Source organism: Neophocaena asiaeorientalis, unplaced genomic scaffold, assembly GCF_003031525.2.
Source record: "Neophocaena asiaeorientalis asiaeorientalis breed wild unplaced genomic scaffold, Neophocaena_asiaeorientalis_V1.1 scaffold72, whole genome shotgun sequence".
NCBI lineage: Eukaryota > Metazoa > Chordata > Mammalia > Artiodactyla > Phocoenidae > Neophocaena > Neophocaena asiaeorientalis.
This window is the reverse complement of record NW_020185336.1, coordinates 6250594-6261547: the sequence shown is the minus strand read 5'-3', so window position 1 is coordinate 6261547 and position 10954 is coordinate 6250594. Positions and strand designations below refer to the sequence as shown.

Genomic DNA, 10954 nt, shown 5'->3' with positions numbered 1-10954 from the left:
TTTTTCTTTTCTCTGTCAGATTCTAGTTGGGAACCGCATTGAAATGTCTTAAAACGATACTATAAAAACTGTCTTCTATAGAGATTGATTCCTTGGGTGTATACTAGTGTTCAAAGTTAGTGTATGTTTGGAAAGCCATTTCACATATATACTATATTTATAGGAGTAAAAGGCTTGGCTTTGGACGAGCCCAGATCTTGGTACAGATCACTGATTAGTCAGGTGGCCTCAGGCAAATTACTAACCTCTCAGAGCCTCTGTTACTTCCTCTGAGTATAGGGATGATGAAGCCTGCTTTGACCTGAAGCTATTATGAAGATTGAATGAGGTCATCTATGTAAAATCTTTAGCATAGGGTCTGGCACAGAGCAAATGGAAGCTCTTTTTCAATAGAAGGATATCAAATAATTTTATTTTGACCATGTCATTGATATGTACAGGTAAGTCATCTCAAAGCAACTTGCCCTTAACCATCACCTGGATAATACATGGTTTTAGTAGCCGATCAGAGCATATTATAATGGAGTCATTGCCTAATTTCCTAATGAATTTGACAACAGTGAAGGCTACAAAGGGCTTTTCCAAGCAATAAGAGAAATTCACATCTCCCAAAGTATATCAGAGGTAGCTACAAAAGCTGTTATTTTGGCTGCAATCATTGGAGTGGAGACATATACTCTGAGAAAGTGTGGGTTACTGTCAAATAGCCTCAGAGAGTGGTGGTCATTGAGGATAGAAGGCCTCTGAGGGGCTGGGAAGGGCTCAGGCCAGTGGAACCTGCAGTGAAAGACTTGGTCCGCTTGTCTGCAGAGCACAAAGCCAAATTTGTCACAGACTGACCTCCACAGCGAGACAGATGCTGCAGGTGCTGTGAGGACCCAAGCTAGAACCAGCTATTAAGTTGACTTCCCCTTGGCTCTGAAAACCTAGGCAACTGAGAGCTGCAGAGATCCAACCGGATGGGAGGGAACTGCAGCCACTTAGCAAGCTCCTACAGCTCAGAGCAGGGCCAGCTCTACAGGAAATCAGTGTTCTAAGACGCCAGAAAATCATTTACTTACCTGCAAGGGTTGGTGATTTCTTCTGGTGTCGTTTTCATAAAAGGGGAGATGGGTTTTTCTACAAAAGAGCCGAAGCCCAGTCTAAAGTTGCTAGTTAATTTAGACATCTCCTTGGAAAGCAGGGAGCCTAGCTCTTTGATTGTGTTGAGGTCATCATCCATGGAGGCTGAGAGGTCCATGAGGTAATACAAGTCCACCGGGTAATCCTCGGTCTGACGAACTTGAACTTGCAGAGTCTGTTCACTGCCTGCAACACCCCCGCAAGAAAAGCAAATCATAAAAACGCATGGAGACTTCTTTGTGACTAGGCAATCACTGGCTGTTTCATTTCAATAAGAACTTACTGAAGATACTTACAATTTCATACACTGTGTGGTAAAAGTTTATAAATGAACAAACCCATGAAAATCTTTCAGCAGTGAATTTAGAGTAACTGAAGGAGGTGAAAGTTAGGATATTTTATATCTCCTTGGGAGAACTAGCATCCATTTAGATGGAAGATAAGCTGAATTTGTGTGTGTGTGTGTGTGTGTGGGTTTAGAAAAGAAGAAAATAAAGAGGAGTTTAAAGCTACATTACAACCCTCGAAGAAACATGAGGTAAGCCTTAGCAACATTTGAGTAATTCAGATGGTTACTATTAGATAAGGCTCTTTTTGGTAACACATTTGGAGTGCAAAGTGACCAATGTGAATAAAGAAAAGTGTTAGCCTAGCAACTCTCTATTTCCTTAAGAATGGGAAATCTGAGTCATCACAAACAATGATATGTAATATGGTACAAGGTGTATTAATGGAATAGCAGTATTATTACATGTGATGTTAGATTTATTTACATGAGCCAGTGAGTGTGTAAATCATAACATACCTGGTCTCAGTTTAAGAGCCAAGTTTTGAGGGGCAATCTGAACGATGCTGGAACTATTTTTCTGTCTGCCTACACTGAGAGGCTTATTTATAAGTATTTCTACTTGGGAGACAGGGTTTTCGATGAAGGTTAGTTGACATCCTTTAGCTAAAAGATTTGCTGGAGTATCACACCTTTCTCCAACTCCAGATAGATGGGTAAAATTCTAAAAAAAAAAAAAAAACAATAAAGAGAAAAAGATGACAATAAAGACAAGAAAGAAGACATTTCTTATGATAACTTTTTGTTTGCTTTCTAGTTAGGCATCTCGTCATAGTATACCATATCCCCACATGCCTGACATTGATTGTAGGTCTTAAGTTATAGCAGAATAACCAGAGAATTCTGCCAGTAAAATTGGAATTTCCTTTAATTATACTCAGGAGAATTCACTTAACAGCTTTCTTTTTTCTTTTTTCCTTTTCTTTTCTTTCTTTCTTTTTTTTTTTTTTTTTTTTTTTTTTTTTTTTTTTTTTTGCGGTATGCGGGCCTCTCACTGTTGTGGCCTCTCCCGTTGCGGGGCACAGGCTCCGGACGCGCAGGCCTAGCGGCCATGGCTCACGGGCCCAGCCGCTCCGCGGCATGTGGGATCTTCCCAGTCCGGGGCACGAACCCGCGTCCCCTGCATCGGCAGGCGGACTCCCAACCACTGCGCCACCAGGGAAGCCCTCTTTTTTTTTTTTTAATGCTCACTCCTTTACAACGTCTCCTGTGCTGTGACCAGGTCCTTGAAAGAGCTGGGTCATAGAGTTGACATCATCGTGTGAATTATCTGTTCAGGATAACCTGTAGGTTTGTGGAATCCTGGGACTGTCCAGACTCTCAGTGTGTCTATTACCAAATCCAGTGACAAAGAGCTTTTTCTGTGGCTTCCTAAAGGGCAAAGATTGTGACATCTCCCTATCTACTCTCTGTCCCAGTTTAATTTATGGATATATTTACCCTTCTATTACAGTATTACTTCACTAAAGTTGACCTCTTGGGGACTTTAAACTCAGGGTCTTAAAGTGTTCCAGTTTAAGGTCTTTTAGAAATTTCTCCAACATTTGGATGTGGGGAAGGGAAGGGAACGAGAAATTGTGTAAAAGACTGCTTTTCTGTGTAGGACTCGGGAGTTTCCCAGTTCCCCTCTGATCCACCTGGGTATCTGGAGGCAGTGAGATGAAGTGTTTTCAGGCAGAAATGTGGCCATCCAACCCTGGAACATCCAGAACAGAGAGATGCAGTTGAGTGATAAACACCTATCTCACCTAATAGCCATGGCTGCTCTAGAGCAGGTGAGCCTCTGGGCAAGGTTGATCTTGGGGCCCGTTGATTCTCATACTTGGAGAGAAGCAAACCAAGCTCATATTGTTTTTCCTCATTCAGAATTCTAAGTCACTCTTGCTGTTTCACCAACTAAGAAAGTTACATTTCTTCGGAAGTTGATTTTTTGAGAATATAATGTGTTATCTATCAGCAAGGCCTGTGTATATTTGAGGTCTTAGAGAGGGGTAGCAAATTCTGTAACTTCTCATGATGCATCCAAAGCAAACCATGGCTTGACAAGACCTCAGAATCCTTCTTAACACAGTGTCACTGCTACCACCTGTAATCACTCTGTCTGCCAAAAGGTCAGAGGCAGTGCTAACCCTGGAACCTATTTTCTATCTGCTCTAAGCAGAAACCTAATTTACTTTTTGCTCCAACTGTCTCTACTGATATCACTACTTCTACTATTAGTTATATCAGTGAGTGACCTCTCAGAATAATCTGGTCTTCAAATTTGATGAAAATTTGACTACGGAGTATTATCCACAAGCAAAGCTATCCATAGTAACTTAAAAGCTTCTCTTCAGTAAGTGCTAAAGAAGCACGTAAGTGAAAATTCTAGGGATGGGCATTTTGTTAGACTGATTTGTTGTTTTATGTCTCTATCATGAAACTAACATTGACTTCTTCAGAGAGTCAATGTCAAAAAATGTGGGGTTTCCGCTCTTTGTATAGTCCCAAACCTTCTTTTGATACGTGGGCTCCGCCCCTCAGCAGAGGCGATAGCGGGGGAGTGAGCTGTGTCTGTGCTCCGGTCTGCGAGCCCCTCCACGGACACGTGTAACCGAAATGTGGGTTTTAACAGTGACAGCCTGGACCTGAGTTAGGCGACCAGGTTTGTTTCCCTTGAACATGCTACTCAATTCTTGTTGAACTTGGCATTCGTATGGTTGGATTTGTGTTTAGATTCTCTTTATGAGATTCAGCAGAGAACTGCTTTCATTCCAGAAAGAGCTAAGGCAGCTCCTTCTTACCAGGAATCATTTACAGATTGCCCAGTTGTGTCACAGGAGACACTGATTCTGGATGGCTTGTTATACATTCCCCAATCCCCTTCTGCTACCTTCACGTAGTTTTCAGTTTGATCAGATAAGGAATGTCTGTTTCGGGTTTTGTCATCAGTGTGGTACAGAGTCACCAAGCTCACGTAGTTTTTAAAAGAACTGGATAATGTCTGAACAGTAAAGTTTACCCCAAGCCTAGAACACTTCCCTCAGACCCTAGTAATGATTCAGAAAGGATGCTGGTCCACAGATGGAATACAACTATGATATTGAAATCAAATGTATGTTTGAAAATTATCAACTTCATGATCTCTGGTTACCCAGAGCCTCAGCATTTTACATGTAAGCAATTAGAAATGGCTTTAAAATCAGAGGAGGCCTCAGGTTAAATAAAGAATCTTGAGTTACGTATATTTCAGAATAATTTGACATTCACTCTGCCCTCAAATTGCTTTTGAATGTAATCACACGAAGGACACTTGGAATCACAAACGCTTACATTTTCCTTTCCTGATCTGTTTTACTTCTATAGCCCTAGAGAAAGCAGGAAGCTATCAGAACACTCAAGGATGGAATTACCGTAAATGTAAGTGCACTTTTTACACACGGGCTGAGGTCATTTGTTTTACCTCCTGAGAACACCAGGCACACTGAGGTCCAATGAGTAAGCAGTCCTCACAGGTCTCTGCATCCCCCATGGCACAGCCACCTGTTTTTAAGCCCAGCAAGACACAAGGGATTCAGCACACTCTCTGCCACTCCATTCATGAGATCTACGGCTCTTAAGGTACTTGAGCAAAACAATACCAAAGTTCATTTCTTAGTCTTCAAAGATCAGTCCTCAAAATGAGAGCAATCCATAGTAAACTTCATATTTTACATCTATCACGTTGAAAACAGGCATGTCTTAGTAGCCAAAAATAATCACTCTCTTTTTTCTTAAGATATGAAAATATCTTAACGTTCACAAATACAGGATCATCATATTTATCGTCCTCATTCAGTATCACCCCCCTTTAACTTTTTAAAAATTATTCGTACCCATTAAAGAATGCTTCTCTCTTAAATGTACTGTATTTTTATTTAAAAACTAAGTCCCTTTTCTCTCTCAAGGTTATCACTCTCAAGTGGAAGGCCCTGTTGTACAATAAGGTAGCTAGAAAAGTTACCAAAATGGTTGTCACAAGAGTATTAAGAAGTCCTCTTGTGCAGTAGTGCTGTTTAATTCTCTCATTAAGGTGCCCATGCAACCTTTGTATTTATTTATCTTAAGCCCGGAGCATTCGCTGTGGGAACAGCCTTGCGGCTGCCTGTAATTTGTTCAAGTGTTCGTTCAATGGCAAAAGAGCAATTGAACAGATCAAATAAAAAATGACTTCTGATCTAGTTTCTGAATCACACGGCAGGTTTGTCAAGCACACTACGAAAGCAATATATTGGAGAACTAAAGTCTTACCTTGTACGTGATCATTCCTTCCTAGAAATAGAAAGAACAGGCAAAGCAGTTCAATCCCCATCCGTTTCAGTTCTCGCTGTGCAGACAGATTAAAAAATGAATTACCTTCAACATTACAAGACTAAAGCTGAACATCGTTAAAAGTCTTTCTTTCTTGAAGTGTAAAATTGTAAATACTACTTACACTGCTTTGAAAAGCAACTTGAGAGGTAAATAAAAAAGTTTTCATTAAGACTGAAATGAAAACAGAAGCTACCTGGACAGGTAAAGAAGAAAAGCTGTGCTTAAGAGCAACTTCAGCATGATTTACTTCCTTGTTCTCCTTATAAGGAAGGCAGGTGTACAATCACCAAGAAGGTGGGGAAAATTCATTCAGTAGAAATTTTTGTGTAAATTCTATTAGTCTCTCTGCATCCTAGAGAAAGTTGACACCTTTAGTAAAATATTGATCGATGAAATGTCAAAAGAGCAATTGAAATATGATCTAAAGTTGTTTCTAAAATAATTATAATTCAATGTAAACAATAAAGATGATAAATAAAACACAAATATGTAAGTTATGTATAAGGAGGGTTTAGAAATGAGCTAAAGGAAAATACCTGAGATTTTTATGTTCCATTGTTAAATCCCTTCAGAGAATTGAGATGAACTCTGAAAAATAAAAATCATTATTTTATAATTTGGAAGGCAGTCTAGGGAAAGCAAAATACTGTGTTCCCTTGTTTTTTAAGTTGGATGAAAGATATTTTTCCATAAGTATAAAATTCCTATTTAAATGCATTATTAGAAAAAATATAATATTTCAAAATTAGTCTCAAACAATAACAGTGGAAACAGAAACAATGGTGCCCAAGATTCTGAATCCCTCTCCTCCGCATAGCGACCAAGTTCTCCTTCTCACGTATGGTCCCTGCTCCCAGCTCACTCCTTGGCACATAGAAGATATTTATTTGTTGAACAGAAAACTGACACATTTAAAATACAACAATCTATGGCTAATTTCAGAAGTTTGATTATGTGTTTTTCCTAATATATTCCAGACAGTGTTTGGGGTTTGCAGATACTGCAAACAAATATTTATTTCGTTGCTCTCCAAACTGCTTGACCTTAGACAGGCTTCTTTGTGGCTTGCTTATGTCCTGGGAGATTATCTTTTAAAGGTATATTTCTAGGCAAGCATGTGAAACTTGTGAAGAGAGAAAACTAATTATAGTCTGCTCAGGTTCTTCTCAGAAAGCTATGTTCAATTTTGAGCTCCATCATACACAGGAATCTGCAAGAACATGGCAAGAATCCTTCAGAGAGAAACCAGAATTATTAAAGACTTGAGAGGATACCTTTTGGGAGAAAAATACGTTATATGAAATCAGTTGATTTAGGCTGAAGAAGAAAGATTAAGGCACAGATATCTGTGTCCCTCATATTACCTCTGGTTAATACTGGTATCCTGTATTAGCTGTCATTCATGTATTCATTCATTCATCCATTATTCAATAAATATTTATTGAGCATCTGCTTTGTGTTAAGTATTGTTCTAGAAGCAGAGGATATGTCAGTGAACAAAGCCAAGCTCTTGGCCTGTGAAGTATATATTCTAGGCTGGGGAACAGACAGATTCTTAAAATCAGGCTGTCCTAAGGGCTATGAAAAATGATAAATCTGGGTTCAAGAGGAAAGAGGGGGGCTTCCCTGGTGGCGCAGTGGTTGAGAGTCCGCCTGCCGATGCAGGGATCACGGGTTCGTGCCCCGGTCCGGGAGGATCCCACATGCCGCGGAGCGGCTAGGCCCGTGAGCCATGGCCGCTGGGCCTGCGCGTCCGGAGCCTGTGCTCCGCAACGGGAGAGGTCACAGCAGTGAGAGGCCCGCATACCGCAAAAAAAAAAAAAAAAAAAAAAAAAAGAGGAAAGAGGGGTAGGAAGGGTGTGTTGTTTTACTAGCCTACGTACAGACTTCCACCCCAGCCCTAAAATCCTAGTTGTGCTGCTTTGTTTACCATCTGTCCTCAGTCACAGCCCCTGTGATGCGCACTCCCTCCCCTACCTCCAAGGCTGAGCACACACCATTTGTGCTGTCTGGAGGCGTGTGCTTCTTCCTCATTCTTCTCACTTGGCTGACTCAGCTCTTGTCTAGGTCTCAGTACAGACATCAATGCCCTTAGGGAGACCTTTTTGGTCTCGCCAGGCCTCCCTTCCTGTGGACTTTCCCCAGGATGGCCCTTTCCAATTTGCTTGTAGTTGCCAAGATCCTTGCCTCTCTCCCCCAGTAGACTGTGAAGTTCTTTAAGGCACTGATTTATTCAACGAGTATTTATTGAATTCTTTACTATGTCTCAGGCAGGGACAGTGTCTCAGTTATCTTTCTATTCCCAGCAAGTAGCATAATGCCAGACTTTGTAAGTAGTCAATTAATATTCATCAGCTAAATGGATACATTTTATGTCTTGGCTGTCTAGTATTTTACCTGTGCCAAAGCAGCTACTCCACGAATATTGAGTAAACAGATGTGTAAATGAATAAATGGTTTTAGAAGACACGCAGTGAGTGCAGATAGGAGAGAGGAAAGACGTCCCCTGCTTGCGTTGTGAGGAAGCTGAGTAAAGACTTAAAATGCAGGGTGGAGGACAGGGGCAGAATTGAAGAGAACATACAAAGTAGAACAACGCTACAAGAAAACCTCCATCCACTCTGTTTTTATCTTGGCACCACTGTGGAGAATCCGTACCAGGTTATTCGGCACAGGGGAAGTATTCTGGCTTCCTGAAGATGTGGTGCCAGGTGCCCTCTCCTGGAAAGTACCCATCCATGCCCCGGGGGTGCAGGGAGCCCTACTTGTTCCATAAACTGGCCAGCGCTGCATAAACCCGCCCGAATGAAAACTCTGTCCCCTTAGCCAAGCCAACCAGATTAATTACCTCTGTTTCTGTATATATATGGAATTTAAATTGGGAAATACAGACTAAAACTGGGCTTCAATAATGGGAGCTGAAGCTGGCAGAGAGAGGACCTCAGGTGGAAGGAAAAGTGATGCCTCTGGAGTGAGTCCATACTAGGAAGAATCGGCAGCTACGAGGAGACAGAAGCCCGAGGCAGAGGAAATCTATAATGAGTAGACAAGGGGGTGGGTTGAGCGTATCACTAGTCAAAGCAGCCGAGAAGGGCCCCTGAGTCACATGAATGGAAAACACTAGAGTTAGACCCACAGACTTACTTTGCCGAGGGGAAGGAACACGGCCCAGGCCGACAGCTGCCATGATTCCAAATGCCCTTCCAGATTGGATCTTTCTGAGGCCCGGCCCTTCCTGGGTTTCCCCAGGATCTTGTCTCTTGGAACAATGTGTATTCTTAGAACAAATTCCCATTGCTTATGGGTTGTTGAGGGTGTCTCTGTATTTCTTAAAATCGAGAGATCCTAAGTCACACCATTAAGACTTTCAGACAGGCTGCTTGGGCCCATAGGATAGAATTCTACCATCCCAAATGCTCAGAGCCCCAGCCGGGGACTCTGACTCCATCTGGGGGCCAAGACGTCTGAGCTGAGGCGTGGGTGGAATAGCAGAGCACCACACAGCCCAGGGAAGCCACGTCGCCTGCACTCCTCTCTTCAGCTGCCTTCTGCTTCTGAGATTGTCTTCAGTGGAACCCTGACCTCAGGAACCCATCTGACTCACCGTATTTGGCTTGGGTCTCTCCCGGACCCAGCCTATCATTCACATCAGAGAATAACCATCTAGGGTCAGCTGGGCCAGCCCCAGGGCACCTGAAAACACTCCTGGGAGAGTAAACACTGAGTGAACCTGGCTGGGAGCCAATTTGAACTGTAGTGACCTTAGTGATGACTGCCAGCTCTTGGGATGGCCTTGCTATGTTACCAGCTTTCTTTCAAGTACCAGTGACAAGTCTCCCTCCAGTTGTCTTTCTATGAAGCATTTTATACTGAGTAGCTGAAAGGACACGTAGAAATGAATGCTATCCCTTTGCGTCTGGCACTGCTGTAACTGTGTTTGTGATACACTGCATGGCGGGCTGTTCACAAGATGCTATGGCTGACCTCAGATGTGTGTAACTTGGGGGCACAGAATCTGGAAGTGGACACCTTCATTTCACATTTCAAGATCTTCAGAAAAATTCTTTTAAAGAAGGATGTGCGGGGCTTCCGTGGTGGCGCAGTGGTTGAGAGTCCGCCTGCCGATGCAGGGGACACGGGTTCATACCCCAGTCCGGGAAGATCCCACATGCCGCGGAGCGGCTGGGCCCGTGAGCCATGGCCGCTGAGCCTGCGCTTCCGGAGCCTGTGCTCCGCAACCGGAGAGGCCACAACAGTGAGAGGCCCACGTACCGCAAAAAAAAATAATAATAATAATAAAAATAAAGAAGGATGTGTAACAGTTTCCTGTCACCTTAGTGTGTAATGCCCACAACATGCTAAGTGCTAGAGAAATTTTTTGTGGCCTGGGACTTACATTCTAGTCTGGAGTTTTACTTTTTTTAATTTGATAAAATATACATAACATAAAATTTATCATTATACCTGTTTTCAAGTGTATCGTTCATTGGCATCAAGTACATTTACATTGTTGTGCAACCTTCACTGTCCATCTCCGGAAATTTTTCATCATTCCAAACCAAAGCTCTGTATGCATTAAGCAATAACTTCCCATTTCCCCCACCCCCTATCCCCCGGAAACTACCATTCATTCTACTTTCTGTCTCTATGAATTTGAGTGTTCTAGGTACTTCATATAAGTGGAATCATACAATGAAGCCTTTTTTGTTTGTCTTATTTCCCTTAGCATAATGTTTTCAAAGTTTATCTACGTTGTAGCTTGTAGCAGAATTCCATTCCTTTTTAAGGCTGAACAATATTCCATTGTGTGGATATACCACATTTTATTTAACATTCATCTGTCGCTGGCCATTTGGGGTGTTTTCACCTTTTGACTATCGTGAATAATGTTGCTATGAATATTGGTGTACAGTACCTGAGTCTAGTCCTACTGTATGTCCTTGGGGATAGCATGTATCTCTCGGCATAAATTTAGTTTCTAGTCTGTGAAATAGTGATAATATCCACTTTTCAGGATTATGGTGAAGATTTAATTATACCATTCTGGAATGAACCCAGATTGGGTAGGGCCTGAAGATTGTATAATTTGGGGGACCCTGTTTAAGAAAAGGAATGCAAATGGGAAATAAATTGGATATAAAAGTGTATATTTAT

General features: G+C 41.9%; 1 protein-coding gene across 3 annotated transcripts in view; it reads right to left on the bottom strand.

The window, feature by feature from the left end:
* ITGB6 (integrin subunit beta 6) overlaps positions 1-6045 on the bottom strand; it is a 69452-nt gene extending 63407 nt beyond the window's left edge. The window contains exons 1-5 of one of the 3 annotated variants that reach the window (XM_024735951.1): positions 5922-6045; positions 5738-5813; positions 4911-4990; positions 1928-2132; positions 1062-1308 (exon numbers count right to left, since the gene is read on the bottom strand). In XM_024735951.1, coding sequence (XP_024591719.1) covers positions 1062-1308; positions 1928-2132; positions 4911-4990; positions 5738-5813; positions 5922-5966 — 653 coding nt within the window. In that variant the 5' untranslated portion in view covers positions 5967-6045. Of the gene's footprint in view, positions 1-1061; positions 1309-1927; positions 2133-4910; positions 4991-5737; positions 5814-5921 lie in introns of those variants that run through there. The other 2 variants (XM_024735953.1, XM_024735952.1) reach the window with 2 other exon arrangements.
* Between the last annotated feature and the right edge of the window lie 4909 nt (positions 6046-10954).